Raw genomic sequence first — 14910 nt, forward strand, 5'->3', positions numbered from 1 at the left:
AATAAACAATACCCAACCCCAACCCAACAGCCCCAACAAAACTCCCCCCTCCCTGCACCCCTGCATGAGCCCAAACAGCCCCCCCAACTTGCAGTGTGCCTGTCGCCCCTATGTAAATGGAACTACTAAGACCCCCTAGAGGAGGAGGGAGAACCCCCTCGAGACCCAGCACAACCTCCCATGGAGGGGAAACAAGGCACAATAGGCAAAAGACCCTAAGCATGGCCAAAAGTGGCATCACCCGGGTTGAGCCACGGTGTCAGTACCTCAGACCCGGTCCGGTGAGCGCTCACCTCCCGTCGCCCCCCCCCCCATCCCGACCATGTCCCCCAGTCAAAGTGTCCAGCCAGTCCCCAGCCATGTCAGGACGGTCAAAGAAGTGAGTGCGACCATCCGCCTCCACCCGCAGCCTGGCCGGGAAGAGCATGGCATATTTTAGGTTCATGTCCCGAAGCCGCCGCTTGACACCCAGGAAACTCAATCTCTGCTTCTGGACCGCCTGCGTGAAGTCAGGATAAAAGTTCACCTCCATGTTTTCCAGCTTAATCGGCCCTTGCAGTCTGGAAGCTTGCAGAATCGCATCCCTGTCCCGAAAGTTAAAAATACGGGCAATAAGAGGCCGCGGAGGGGCTCCGACCTTCGGCCTGCCTCCGGGAACTCTATGGGCCCTCTCCACCGCAAAGAATTTACTCAGCCCCTTAGGCTGGAGATGGGTAGAGATCAGGTCCTCCACAAAGAGAACCGCCGCCGACACCTCCCGTCCCTCGGGCACTCCAATAATGCGGATATTATTCCTCCTGGCCCGGCTCTCGGAGTCCTCCAGGCGCCGATCCAGGAGCGCACTTGCCTGACGGAGCCGATGCACTTCCGTCTGAAGGGCCGCTACCTCAGTCGTGAGGCCCGACGCGGTGTGGGCCAGAGAGTCGACCCGGTCATTTGTCTTAGAGAGATCGGCTCTAACAAGGTTGACATCGATGAGGACCGCGTCGAGTTTATGTGCCAAGGTGTCGAATTGCTGGCCCACTGAGGTCTTCATCTCAGCAATGGCACCCATAACATCCTGCAAAGTCAGATCCGCAGGCAAATCCGGGGCATCCGAGGGGCACTCGGAGGACTTGTGCGATCCGCCGGGAGACCCCTTCGGGAGGGTGTAGCAGTCCATAATGTTGGCCTGATGCGCGGTGCCACGCCGGGTAGACTTGGCCTTCAACTGATCCCCTTCCTGCTTCGTGGCCATCGTCGTGTGGCTCGCGACCTCACCAGGTACGCAGTGGAGAGCAAGAAATCAATCAAGGCCGAGAGCCCCGGGGGTCACCCCAGGACGGCAGAGCGGGCCACCGCAGGCAGGCAGGCAGGGTCTCCCAGCGAGGCCACCCCAACACAAAGAAACGCCGTAATCCCACTTGCGATGACGGCAAGGGGAGTCAAAAGCGAAAGTGAAAGTGCGGGGTGCGCGACTCGCCAGGCCCAGCCCACCGTTGTTGTTCACTTCGCCACTGGGTTACCCCCAAACTCGAATCCGGGGTCAGGAGGGAGGTAGGCCGCAAACTTCAGTCGGTGCTCACCCCGGCACCCGGGGTCCGATTCAAAAACGGAAAACGGGTACCACCTCGGCTCAGGCTCACCGACACAGTCCCCTCAACCAATGCAGGATGAAGACAGGATAAACGTAGGAGGTTGCGGAGGTCCTCGGGAGCCTCGCACCTACGCGGCCATCTTGGTTGCGCGCTAGGCTCCTCCGCCACCCATCTTTTTTAATAAAGATGTATCCAGTTACCATGGTTATCTGCACCTTTGGTTTTGACTGGATGAACTTTGTAAACTCTGTCAGAAATTTGGGACTCAAAAAAACTATTGTTCCAACACTTCTCTGCACCTTTCAATCCCCAATTTAAGCAGCGGTGTCAGGATTCCCTCAAAGTTTAGGTATATTTCTTGCAAAGATTTCCTGAGGTCTACAGCCTGATGAGAAGGTGCTCTGTATTTAAAGAACGTGTAAGATCTCAAGCTGAATTTTGCTGCTTAAAATGGAACTCATGGACACAAAAGATAGATCAGTTTTCTTTACCACTTTAAAACTTGCAGGTATTTTGTCAGACAGTAGTGCCATAAGAGCATTTTGGATCAACCACCATTCAAGGGTTACAACATGAGTCAATCAGACTGCCATGGCTGACATCCATTTTGATTGATGAAAATAGGTTCAGCAGCAGGAGACTTGCTTTCCTCCTACCTCAAGATTGGTTGACTGCCCACTGGTAATGCTAGCAAATGGTCAAAGTCTAACAGAGGCATCTCAAATTGAGGGAAGTTGCCATTTTGAAAAGGAACTTTAAAAGACAATTCCCCTCCCACCCCTAGACAACTACTGAAGGACTTTGTAGGACATTTCTATATTTTGCATGATGTACCCCTCCCCCCCAGATTTCTGCCCCATCTGTTTTGCTGAATTTAGCATTCTGTGCACTTTACCTCTTCTAATCAGTAATAAAGTGCATGTGCTCCCCCTTTAAACATGGTTAAATCGGCCCATTCCTAACTGGCATATTTAACTTGGCTACAAGTTCCTATAATATGATGTACAAAGTGTACCCAAGGGCCTAGAGAATTAGTGTCACTAGTGGACTGCAGTATCTATTGTGTTATCAATTATAGTGGCAAAGAAAACATGGTTTCATGTCTACTTTGTGTAGCCTAACTGCTACAGTGTAATCTGTTACAATAACTCTTTTTGAAAGGTATGGACCTCCCTTTTAAATAGTAGTAAGTCACCTTCTTATGTAAGCCATGGAGACCACAAGGTATGATTTGTGGTATTTAAAAGTGGGACATTTACAAAATTAATATTACAATGTCACTACAGTGCAAGGTCCTAAAAGCTATTTACAGATTGGCAGGCCTAGCTGTCCTATGTAGAAAACTAGAGTTAAGATTAAATACGAATACTGAATTACAGGAATGAGACCAGCTAGAAAAATAATTAAATAGCTATTTTTAAAAGTTATTAAAAATCCAATTCAATGGAGACATCATATTTTAAAGAAAGTTACCCTTTGTACTGTACTGTCAGAAGGCTAGTTCGCATAAACCTCTGCTAGCTCTCATCTGTGTGCTCAGCCTTGAATAGGTATGAAACGGGTATGAAATGCCTCCCAGGAGCAAACAAGAGGCTGGCCTAAATGGCCAGTCATGAATCCTATGAGCTCAACAGAATACAATTCTTGTGCATCCACTTACTGACTGCTGAAAAATCCTGCATTAGTCTACCAGACATCTGTCTTGGGTTTACTGGGGGTACAATGATTGCCTCAAATTGGATTTTAGTGTTAGATGTGGGAGGACATTATGATTACCATAGTACACTCTCCAAACATACACACCCAGGCCTCAGAACCGAAGTTTATTGTTGCCGAAGACTTTTTCCATCTTGAAAATGCACTGACACACAGCATTTTGGGCCTTTATGCAGTAATGTAAACAGGAACTACTGCAAAAGTAGGTAGGAAAGGGCCTGGAAACTTTTAACTCAATGGTTAGGTTGAAGCCAGGAGCAACCCCCACCAACTTGCTAGTGCCAAGCATACAGGTGGCATCCCCAGGTACCCTGTTCAGAGCACTTTCTGAACCTGCAGAAGATCAGAAGAGGACTGGACCTGCTGTCTGTGTCCTGGGAGGAGGCCTGAAGGACTGGCCCAGCTCCCTCTTGTATCCAGGACAAAGAAGTGGACTCCAAGGTCATAAGGCTACTGTGTGGCTAAAAGCAGACAACAAACTGCAAGACGTATCCAGCTGACCAATGGCAACTGAACCTGGATAGCAGCTTGTTGTTGGCCTCTGCCCGATACCCGGCGAGTCTCTAGGTGCCTTCTCTGAGGTCTTGGGGGGGCTTTAGAAGTGTACTCCTGTGGCTGGTTGGGACTTAAAAGACTAAGTTAGAAGCTAAATATCTTTGATAGAGGTGAACTGGGGTAGTGGATCCAACACACGCTCTATCACTATCTTTGGCTCTTTGTGCTTTTTAGCACTATTGCTACTTAAAACTTTAAAACTCATAGCTCATTCTCATCTTATTGGATTTTGATGTCATTTAGTTTATAACATTGTACTTTATTTTCCAATTCATTTTGTATTTTTATTGTTTTGTATTTTGACTTTATTACCATTTTGGTACTGCATAAATACTTCACACATTACCCGATGTTAAGCCAGTCTGCTCTGTGCCATTGATCCTAGGGGGTTGAGCTCAGGTTAATTTTTTGACTTGATTGTTGACTCTGACAAGAGTTATGATTATTCCTTGAGGTGAGTATGTCAGTCAGAAATACGTTTATTTAGACCACAGGTCTTTAAACAGCATAAAACATAGCACCATAAATATTTTAAAATCATTACAATACAAATCTTCAACTACACCATTGTAATAGTCTGATTTCAACCAACTTCCTTTCAATTCCCACAGTACTTCATATATAAAAGATAAGCATAGTATTCTAACATCGATAAAATTAAATTCTAAGGTGTATTAGTTAAAACTAAGTTTCAGGTAGAAATTATTTAAGTTCAATAACCATCCAAACTTCTGGCCTATCTTTCAACCATCCATTTATTTTTCCAGGAAAGACCTTTTCACCTCCATCAAATACTTGGCAATGGCTATTGCTATATCAAGGTTTGGTATATCAATAAGAAGTTCAATCGCTTGGGAATACAAGGCAACACCATATTTTTTTAAAAATGGGGCGTAAAAACAATTTCCGCAATGTTAGAAATTTTTGACAGACCATTATGATATGTAAATTATCACATTTTGTGCCCAACTTACATGAGCATTTGCCATCACGTAATAGCATTACTGATTTTTTTCCCCAGTCGATACACGATTGATGCCAATTCTCCATCTTAGAACTTCAGCTCTAAGGCATTGGTTGGGTAGTGTGTCCCGATAGGGGTACCAAATTTCTTTCTCCCAACTGTTCGTCATAAATTTCACAGATTCTTTCTCAGGTACCCCATATCTTCCAACCTAGAGGTTTCCTTTCCTAGTGTTCTAAGTTCACCCTTTGTTGCTTCTAATAGAAAAGTCTGCTGATCAATTCTCACTTTTAGATTTTCACAGACAGAGAGCAGTTTCTTTCTGACCTCTTTGGCCCATTTAGGTCACTATCCTGGGACTCATTCTTATACCATTGTGATACTTTAAAGTTTTCTCCTATACCCAATCTTTTCCAAAATCTTAAGAGGGCCACTAGCACCTGTACATTCCACGATGTCATATCCAGCTCCAATCTAATTGCCTGGATCATAGAAGAGCCCGGTAGTGACATCAGAGATTTTATGCATTTCCCATCCTCAATATCCCAACTGGTTTTACCACTTAAGCACAGAACTCCTGCTCCATATTGTAATTTTGGGTGTATCATTGCACTGTACGCTTGCAACAATGGTTTGTGGGACATATCCCCATAAATGCGGTTAAAGTTTTTCAATCCATACACCGATGCAAGAGCTTTAGCTTTCTAGGCCTCTGAATGTGTTTTCCATTTTAGAGACTTATCAAACCAGACACTAAGATATTTATACTCATTCACATTTTCCAATTTGGTTGGGCTCAAGTACCAATTAAACCTCTGGTCTCCCTTTCCAAAACACAGAATTTTGTTTTTATCCATATTTACAGTTAATTGCTTAGCTGCACAGTATTCACTAAAAGCATTTAACTTCCTCTGTAGGCCCATCTCTGTCTGGTTGAGAATTACTAAATCGTCGGCATACAGAAGGCAAGATAGTGGTTTCCCATAGATACCCATCCCAAATAGTAATATCATTTCTTAAAGACTTCTTATGGTTCCTGCATTTTCTTTGTTTATCATCACTTCTCTATCGTTTCCTACACTGGCTTGGAGACAGCTACCTTTTACCCAGTGTCCTTCTTATCTTTTCTGCAAAGTGGAACTACAGTAGCAAAAGTACAAAATGTGATTCTACTAAGTTTGACCATTATAAATTCTGGTCCAGAGTTCACTTAACAAGTCAATTTCTCAGAGAAAAAGTGCACAGATTCGTAATCCTTTCTAGAAGTAAGCCAGAATGTGTTTGGACAAACACTTGCCGATTTAATCAACCTCTCAGTAAGTTCAGTTAGCATCCCAGATCGCAAGTATCTTTGATATCACAAACAATCTGACCTGATTTCTATTCTTCCACCCTGTTTTGGCAGATGACTTGCAACGATTAAGCTGCCAAAGCAGGGTGTATTTAAATCTAAGATACTCTTAAACAGAGTGAGCTGTACAGTTTGCTTTTTTTAATTCTGAAGTATAATTTTTTCAACATTTGGTTTTATTTAAAAAAAAGTTGTACTGATATACTAACACATGCAATTGTATATATCCATATTAGATGGTCCCACACAAGAACAACATAGCACAGTTACATCAGTGTTAACAATAAGATAGTTTACTGTAGTTAAACATTATCTCGGAATGCCCAATCCCACTGCAAATTCCAACAGACCCCACTAAAGCCACAACACAGCTCAATCAGCACATTTTCACAGTAGGATTTAGATTCATGCCAGCATGATCCCCACACACCAGAGTAACATTCCGTCAAGGGGTTAACTCTCCATTTCAACTAAAGCTGCATTCTATCGCCATTCATCATGGAGGTTTGTCATCCAAACCCAAAACAATTCAGTGCGTATAAATTCTCACATATATGGAGGACCAATGGACTCTGCATCATTGACACCAAGAGTGAAATACTGTACATCAGCAGAGACCCATATATGTGCATCTTTAATCTAATTTAACACACTTGGAGCATGCAATGGCTTCTAAACTACACAAATTCTTTTTGGGCAGCAGTAAGGCCAAGTCAAGAAATTTGATGCCGGACACTAAAATCAATAGTCCATGCACGGGACATGTAATACCATAATATTACAAATATGGATCAAGAGCCTCTGGCACAGACCATGTGACATCTTGCTAGTTATTTTCTCATTTTAATGTCTACTAGCCTGCTTGGCGTTCTATACGGTTTTCCCGGTGCAAATCTGCATGTTGTGTGATGACTGGCCCCATCAATCCGCATGGTTTCATGTTGAATGAGTCAGTGGTGTTTGGCACACATGAAAGGTGGGGTTTACTTAGGCTGGAATCTCCCTATATGTATGCTGCACTGAAGCTGTAAGGTGCTCCTTTACAGTTAGTCAGAACTACTGTCTCCTCTTTTTCTTCCTCTCTATACTACTCTCTTCTTTCCCCTCTCCTACAGAAAGAATGCCAAGTATGTGTGCTTAGTTTAAAAATCACATACACTGGAATGGAGCAGGAAGATACTTTTGTGTTCACCTTTCCTAAAGCAAACTAATTCCAGCAGGTCAGTCTGTGGTCTGAGGGAGGCAACACCCGAAGCAACGTCTGAGGCAAATGGCATGGCCATAATTGCCAGCAACAATGAGTTAGGCTGCCTGCCCATCCCCTAAAACTGGTGATCTGAGCTGCCAGAGAAGCAGCAGTGTGATCTCACTTTGCTGCTCTATGCCATAATGATATGGCACACATGAAGAAAAAGCATGTTTTAATGACTAATAACTAGCCCGTTGCCCTCAACTTCCCAAGATGACACCTCACAGTTCTAAAGATGAACAATGGACAAGGGAGGAAAGGTAAAAGAGGACAAAAGAGAGCCCAGCTCAGGCGAAAGAATCCCTGAACCACCAGGGGTGACGGGCAGAGTAAAGAGAACCCGATGTCCTACAGAGACAGCAGAGACCGTGAGCTCAGAGGGAAAACTGGAAGAAAAAGATAAGCACTGGCAAAGCCAGTAGGCCTCGTCTTTGGGATCGACTGGCTTTGCCACTGGTTTTTAGAGAAGCTGTACATCATCCCTGATGCTGTGCAACATACTAAAGCAGAACCCCATCCATCCCCTCAAAAAAAAAAAAAGGAGATATGATGCTATGGCCCGGTCTTTTTGTAGGCATGCATGCCTATAAACTGACGTGGGTGACTTTAGTTTCTGGTTAATTACAGACCAGAGTTATATCAGTACATTTTAAAAAAAGTTTTACAAAATCCTAGAAGAAACTAGAATAAAAGTATTTTCTTTTTTTCCCCAAAAAGAACTGGAGAGGGAGCACGGGGTGTGCAAGTGGAGTAAGCAACATAGATGGTGCAGATGGGCCATAAGCAACACAGATGGTGTGGAAGATAAAGAAACATTGAGGACAGAAGCAACATGGAGAGTAGGGGAAGAGATGCATGACACAGGCGAGATTAAGCAACATAGAAGCACATGAAGGTGAGCTCAACACAGAGGGGGCTGTGGGAGAAGCAGGAAGGCAAGCAAAACAGAGCACGAAGTAGTGAGGAAGAGAAATATAGGAGGCACATTTGGAAAACAAATGCGCTCTTTCATTGAGTGCTTAACCAAAAATAAAACAATTGTGCCTGGAAATACGTAGTGGAAGGACACGTGTAATAACACCATGCTCCAATGGAAGAGCAAACACACAAGGAAGAAAAGGCTACACAAGCTAACCAATAAAAATCAACCAAATGAAAGTGACAATAAACCCAAACAAAGGTAAGCAATGGCAGGGTCACAGTCCACTGTAAGTTGACAATAGGTCTTTTGACAAACAGACAGCATGTGCTGTCTAGTAAGAGAGACCTAAAAATTTGATAGGCAAATAATCAGTCACTAACAAACTAAAACTGGTGTGGTGAACAAGCCCTGGCCCTGTAGTGAGCCTTGAATGTTTGACTGTGGTAGAACCTGAAAGCCAAAGTCCAAGAAGAAGCGCATGGCAATGGAGTGAAGTACCTGGCTTCTGTGAATCCAGGGACAGCAGCAATACTTATTACAATGATCGCTTTGAGACACTGAGTTTCAGAGACCATGCAGAACAGTTCTGATGGCAACTTATAGTGAGGAAATGAAGTATTTGGGGCACAAAATAATGGAAAGAGACCTTTCACCAACTGAGCATCCTAACAAAACACAACAGAAAGCCGTGATGATTGCCAAATTGTTGATCAATCCCAAAACAAGAATACTATAATATAAAATACACCAAATGCGTAAAAATATTGAATTGATAATTTATGGATGTCTTACCTGCCTCGTGGAATGCAGGAATTTCTGTGGATAGGATTGTACGAGGTAGAAGATATACAGAAAGCCACAGCTTACAGCAGCTACGCAACCACAGAAAAGCTTCAAGAAACGTTGGCATGCTCCAGCTGAAAAAAACAGCAACACATTCATTAAGCTTTTGGATTTCAGTCAAAGTTTTTCTCCTTGTGAAAATAATGTTTTGAAGTCTAGAAAGCACAGCAAATCATTAGAAGTAATAATCTAAACAGAAGCCTTGTGTATTTGAAAGAGTGATGGAGATCTCGGAAAAGAAGGATGCCGCCGGAAAAAAATTATTAAATAGAGGGCGAATAATATCAGGTGAAAGACACATAAATGCAGATTAAGGATGTCATACACAGAGTGAGGGCAGTTATGGAATGGAGGTTTTGGAGATTGTTAGACGGTCAGCGAAAGGCAAGAGTAACAGAGGAAAGCATGAGCAACCGAAAGGGACAACAGTGTAAACGTGGAGACAGGGAGATCATTCGATCACAATGTCCTAAATGTGTCAGAAGGGAGATAAAGGTGAGACAGGCTTGCTGTGCATGCATACTATGGAAGACTAAAATGAAAGAATGAAGAAAGAGGGAAGTATTGCAGCAGGAGGAAAGAGAGACTAGGCGAAAAGACTGGAAAATACATCATGTGCACAACAGGGGCAGGAAGAAAGAAGCCAACGATTTGTCTGACAAATAATGTATTAGGAATTCTCAGAGCTTACAGTTTGAAAATAATCCAAAGGGTATCGGCACTCTAGATATTTCATTTATAATCATGTCCGCTATGTCACTCTCAGCCACCTCCTTTAACTGCTGCTTCTCTGCCACTGTACCTGTGCATCAAAAAAGATTATTTTAGTGCTTTTATAAAAAAACGATGTTCAGTGCCAACATCTTTGTCATAACCACATTTAATTTCTAGTCTTCAATTGTACATTTTCTTTATGACTGTTTATTTTTAATAATGAGGTATACAATACTATTGCTTCATCAATTACGTTCTAGTTTATCACACTGCAAGCCATAAACAGATACCATTGCTCAGTCTGCATGCATCTTCCAAGCTTCCTTTGTTTGCTTTTAAAACAATTTAAGCTGATGATTCTGTTCTCGGTCATGGCACAGAAAAATTCAAAATCAAGCAAAAAGTTTAAATTCAGTAGGACCAATAAGAAGAAATTCTCTGCATCCATAATTTTTGCAATGTAACAAGCATTTTGACCGACTGGCTTTTGGCTGATGCTGCGCAATAAAACGGGAGGGGGAGGGGGTGTAACGTATGTGATCAAGCGACTGTTTCTGGAAATGAAGCAGGTTCTACCTTTTTTTGTTTTGTTTACCAATCAAAATAAAATGGCCATTTGGAACGAGAAAAAAACGAGTTTAATTTTACTTGCACAAAAGCACTTTCTACACAGTTGTGTGGCATATGGCAGCAAACTGGAGTTCCTGTCCCCCTCCCCCCCCCCCCAAAATGAAAAATGAAGGTTATTTACTGCAAGGGGTTCATAGACCAACAAGGAAGCGGGTGGGACAAAGCAACTTGGAGTGTGCTAACATGGAAGTTACAAATGCAGGCACTTAAGGCTAGGCCATTAGGGGGCAGATGCATACAAACAAGCTGGGAAACACAGGAAAAGCAAATTAGAGCTTGGAAGAGGGTGAGATGGGGGAACAACCCAGAGCACGGGAGAGGGGTTGCTTGACAGATGAAGCAGCATACAAGCCAGAGAGCTAGAACCACGTGCCCTCTCATGGAGCGCTAGGGAAAAAAAACAAGCATTGGCATAGCCAATAGGTCTCGCCTTTGGGACCTTTTAAGTGTTTAGCCATGCAACAGTTGATGTTGTTGCACCAAGGATATTCTGCTGAATAACTAAATACTTATAAGGTCCCAAAAGCGAGACCTATTGGCTATGCCAATGCTTTTTTTTGTTTGCAGCCCAGCCCTGTCTGCACCAAGTGTATCAGCTTTAGTGCCCATTGAGTGAGTATAGGAATTCTGCCTGGAGAGAATAGTGCGCAGGCGTGCAAGGGCAGTGAGTGAGTGCGTGCCCTTCAGGCGCAGAGGGCCTCGAAGCAGACATCTATATACGTACGTTGGTGGGTGTTCCAACAGAACTGGCACAGGGGGGCCAAGGTAGGTTGGTAAAGGCAAGGAACCAGATCCTTAAAGGGGCCATCTAGAGGGTGATGTAGCAATAGACGAAACCACTGGAATTATGCGACTGGGGAGGGGCAAATTATGTGGCAGGTTGGAGTAAATTATGTGGCAAGAAAAGACAATTTATGCGGCACATTTTGTTATAGTATTACTTCATTGCATTGTTGTTTTTAAACTGGTTAACACTGGGTGTGTATTAATTGCACGTGATTAGTACCACGTGTCGGTTGTGTTTTTACTAACTTTTTATCCGTTTGAGGTGAAATCAAAAAATTATTGTTTCTAAAATCTGCTGATTATTCGGCAGGTGATGAATTATGTGGCAAACGCCAAAAATCTACAATTATGTGAAAATCGCCACACAATCGCATCATTCCAGTGGCCCTGACAATAGGTCTTAAAATTCCAGCTGACGTCATCAAACAAAGCAACATTCTGGAATGCATACTGTTGATTCCTACCACAAAGCAGTGTCAGGGTTTCCTGTAATAGCACGGATTACTGCCACATATTCCTCCTATGGATTACTGATTACTGAAACAGATTACTGTTACTCATTGCTGGTACAAATTTCAGGTGTATATTGCCGAAACAGGTTGCGGGCACAGATGCCTGCCACAGATTACTGCCAGGAGTTACTGACACAGGACCCAGCCTCGGATTAGGGCCACAGATTGGACCTACAGACCAGTGTCACGTGTTCATGTCAAAATACCTGTCACAAAATGCTCCCGCCGTTTACTTCCCTGCTGTGAGTTACTGCCATGGGCTGTCGCCACAGATCGACCCCAGTTGTCACTGCTGCAAGTCACTTCCACCTATTTCTGCCACAAAGTGCCACATAATTTAGAAGTAAATATTTAAAACCACTAGCGAGGATCTGTCGAAGCTCAGGACCAAATCGAAAAGCTATCTTTCTCAAGAACCAAGACAGCAGAAAGATCTTGCCCAAACCGACACCTCGCTGTTTATTCAGTGCTGCTGAGGAGGCACTAGCAGACGAGTTTCTGCTAGCCTCCCTTGGCAGAGCCCACCTCGCTTTCACCCAGGTGCTGCTGTGCGGTTCGTAAAATACTAAAAGACGTTTCGTAGCCCGTCGTAAAACACTGGAATTAAACTCTTCAGATGCAGGTTTGCCACGGCAGGAACATAGCACCCACTAACACAAGCGTAACTTCACAGCGCTATAAGTAGCAGTAATTACACTCATCCTTCTCGTTGGACAAAAAATAACGAGGAATAGACCCGCCACTGGACCGTGACACTTGATGGTAGCGCTAGAGACGGGTGGTTCTGTAGCAGAGATGATCATACAGTGAATTCACTTAAACATCCACCCAGGTTCTGGGGAGGTATAACTGATTGAGGGTGGTCTCCGAGGCGCTAGCAATAGAGCTTAGTTTTAGGTACAAATAGGTGGTTTGTGGGCCAGTGTGTCAAAGGCTCTAGCATGAGTAAGCAAATGCTCCCTCCCCCTAACCCCACTACTGTATGAATTATAAACTAATGCTCCATAGTGGCACTGCGCCTGCTGCACCAATCAAAGCCAAGCCTCAGCACAATACCACACTTCGAATCCCAGCTCCCCAAGTTCACCACACTTTGTGGTCTTGTGCACAGCCAGTTTCTTGAAATTCGCAATTGCCCTTAATTGACAAAATCTAGAGCGCTTAGAAGCCCCGCTTAAAATGAGCAGCCTAGGGTAGCCGTTTGCAGATTACATTCATTCTGAGGGCTGCGGGAGTTTACGATTGTTGCTTTAACTGGGGAAATAAACATTGGTAAGGGGTGCTGCCAGAACAGGGGGCTGGGGCGGGCAGCGGTAGGCCAGACTCGAGGCTCTAGAAGATAAACTTTGCCATCTTATCTGAACTCGTCTCGTGAACTCCCCCGTCATCCAGGAATAGGAAAAAGGCGCGCGAGGCCAACATTCTGATTTCACAATTCGTCTGAAGGGAGGGTGGTATTATGTGGGCGTGTGGGGGGAGCGGGGAAATACAGTCATCCAAAGGTCGGCTAACCTCGGTGGAGGGGAACCTTGGGGCATAGATGTCAAATAAAATATAAAGAAATTAAAAATCAGAAGAGTGGGCAAAAATTAACCAGCAGCCAAGTAACTTTGCCAGTACGGAAGCAAACAGAACAAGCATTGGGCGCGCGTGGGGCAGCGAGACGCGATATGTGGTGGGGGAGGGGGAGAAGCGGGAGTTGTGTGCGCGCGCGGCCAATGCTACGAAAGTCATTGCGATCACGATTGCTGTGAAAGCGAAAGTGATCGCGATGAAGCGCTAATGGCGTTCCTGAGTGCTGCTGGCTGGCCTAGCGCATGGCGGCAGCGCGCGTGCATGCTCACGTGCACGCAAGCGCTAGGCCAGCCAGCAGCACTTAAAAAAGCCACATACAAAATGTCTCTCCGAGCCGGCGCATGCGCTGGGCTCAGCGAGACCTAAAAACAGTTCCCTTACTGGGAGCAGTGGAAGAGTACATGTCATCCAATTAAAAAGAATGGTAAAGAGGCTCCAGTGGAAGGGACTAACAGAAAAAAAGGAAGACAAGCCATTGAATAAGAAGCAAACAAATGAGAGCGACAATAAAGCCAACCAACGGTAAGCATGGGTGGGCTCTAAGCACATTGTAGATTTAGATTTTTGGTAAGGTCCACAAGAGGCTTTTGTCAACAGACCACTAAAAGCTATCTGGTAGGAAAGACCTAAATATAAATACGTTTGTCGAGTGATTTTAGTAATGTATTATTAGGTCACACATTCCAGACAGCGGAAGCTTTCTGGTCGTGAAAGACTTACTGTGGGCTTACAGCCTGCCCACTGCTTACTAATGGTTGGCTTTACTGTCACTCATTTGTTTACTTCTTATGGAAAAGCTTGTGTTCCTCCCTCCCCGGGAGCATAGCCTCTCTACAGTCTTTTGGATTGGCGAAATTGTATCCCTCCGCTGTTCACATTTAAGGAGCTACTTACATGAGGGTGGAAGTGTTGAATGTGATTTCTAGCTCTCATATTAGTGTTCTGCTTAGTCCTTCAAACAACCCTCCTGCACCCACCCATCCAAAGTCCCCACCCCCCTTCAATCCCCATGATGAGTTGGGATGTTGCTGCTGGGGTATAGCTGAAGAGCAAACTTTAAGGTTTGTTTTTGATTTGTTTCCTGCTTTCCACATGTTGCATGAAAGCACAAGTTTTGGCACACATAGAGGCTTATTGCACTGAGGGAAAGAACATCTGCTGAACTCACTCAGCTGGCGCCTGAGGCAGAAAGTGTACAGGACACTTGTCCTATTCTCTAATACTCAGTTTGTAACCGGACACTGATTACCAGAGTGAGAATTCCAATGTGAATGATGATTCGAAAGCAACTGTTCTGCTTCACACCCTTATTTATTTATTTTTTGTTGGGGTGCGGGGAGGGGGTTTAGCCTAGGACATATTTTTCAGTGAAAGGCTTCTGCTACTTGATATGATGAATGCCCTAGCAAAGTGACAAGGGAATTAGGATAATTTTAAAGAAATGAACTGAACATAATTTCAAAACACGGGCACAATGCTTCAACGGTAGAGCAAGGCATTGTGTTTTTTTAAATAA

General features: G+C 44.2%; 1 protein-coding gene across 1 annotated transcript in view; it reads right to left on the reverse strand.

Moving 5' to 3' along the window:
- Positions 1 to 14910, reverse strand: part of DPY19L4 (dpy-19 like 4) — a 554933-nt gene that overhangs the window by 478186 nt on the left and 61837 nt on the right. Inside the window, exons 2-3 of the mRNA XM_085605236.1 lie at positions 9869 to 9979; positions 9127 to 9251 (exon numbers count right to left, since the gene is read on the reverse strand). Coding sequence (XP_085461362.1) covers positions 9127 to 9251; positions 9869 to 9979 — 236 coding nt within the window. The remainder of the gene's footprint in view (positions 1 to 9126; positions 9252 to 9868; positions 9980 to 14910) is intronic.

Source organism: Triturus cristatus, chromosome 5_1 (assembly GCF_964204655.1).
Source record: "Triturus cristatus chromosome 5_1, aTriCri1.1, whole genome shotgun sequence".
NCBI lineage: Eukaryota > Metazoa > Chordata > Amphibia > Caudata > Salamandridae > Triturus > Triturus cristatus.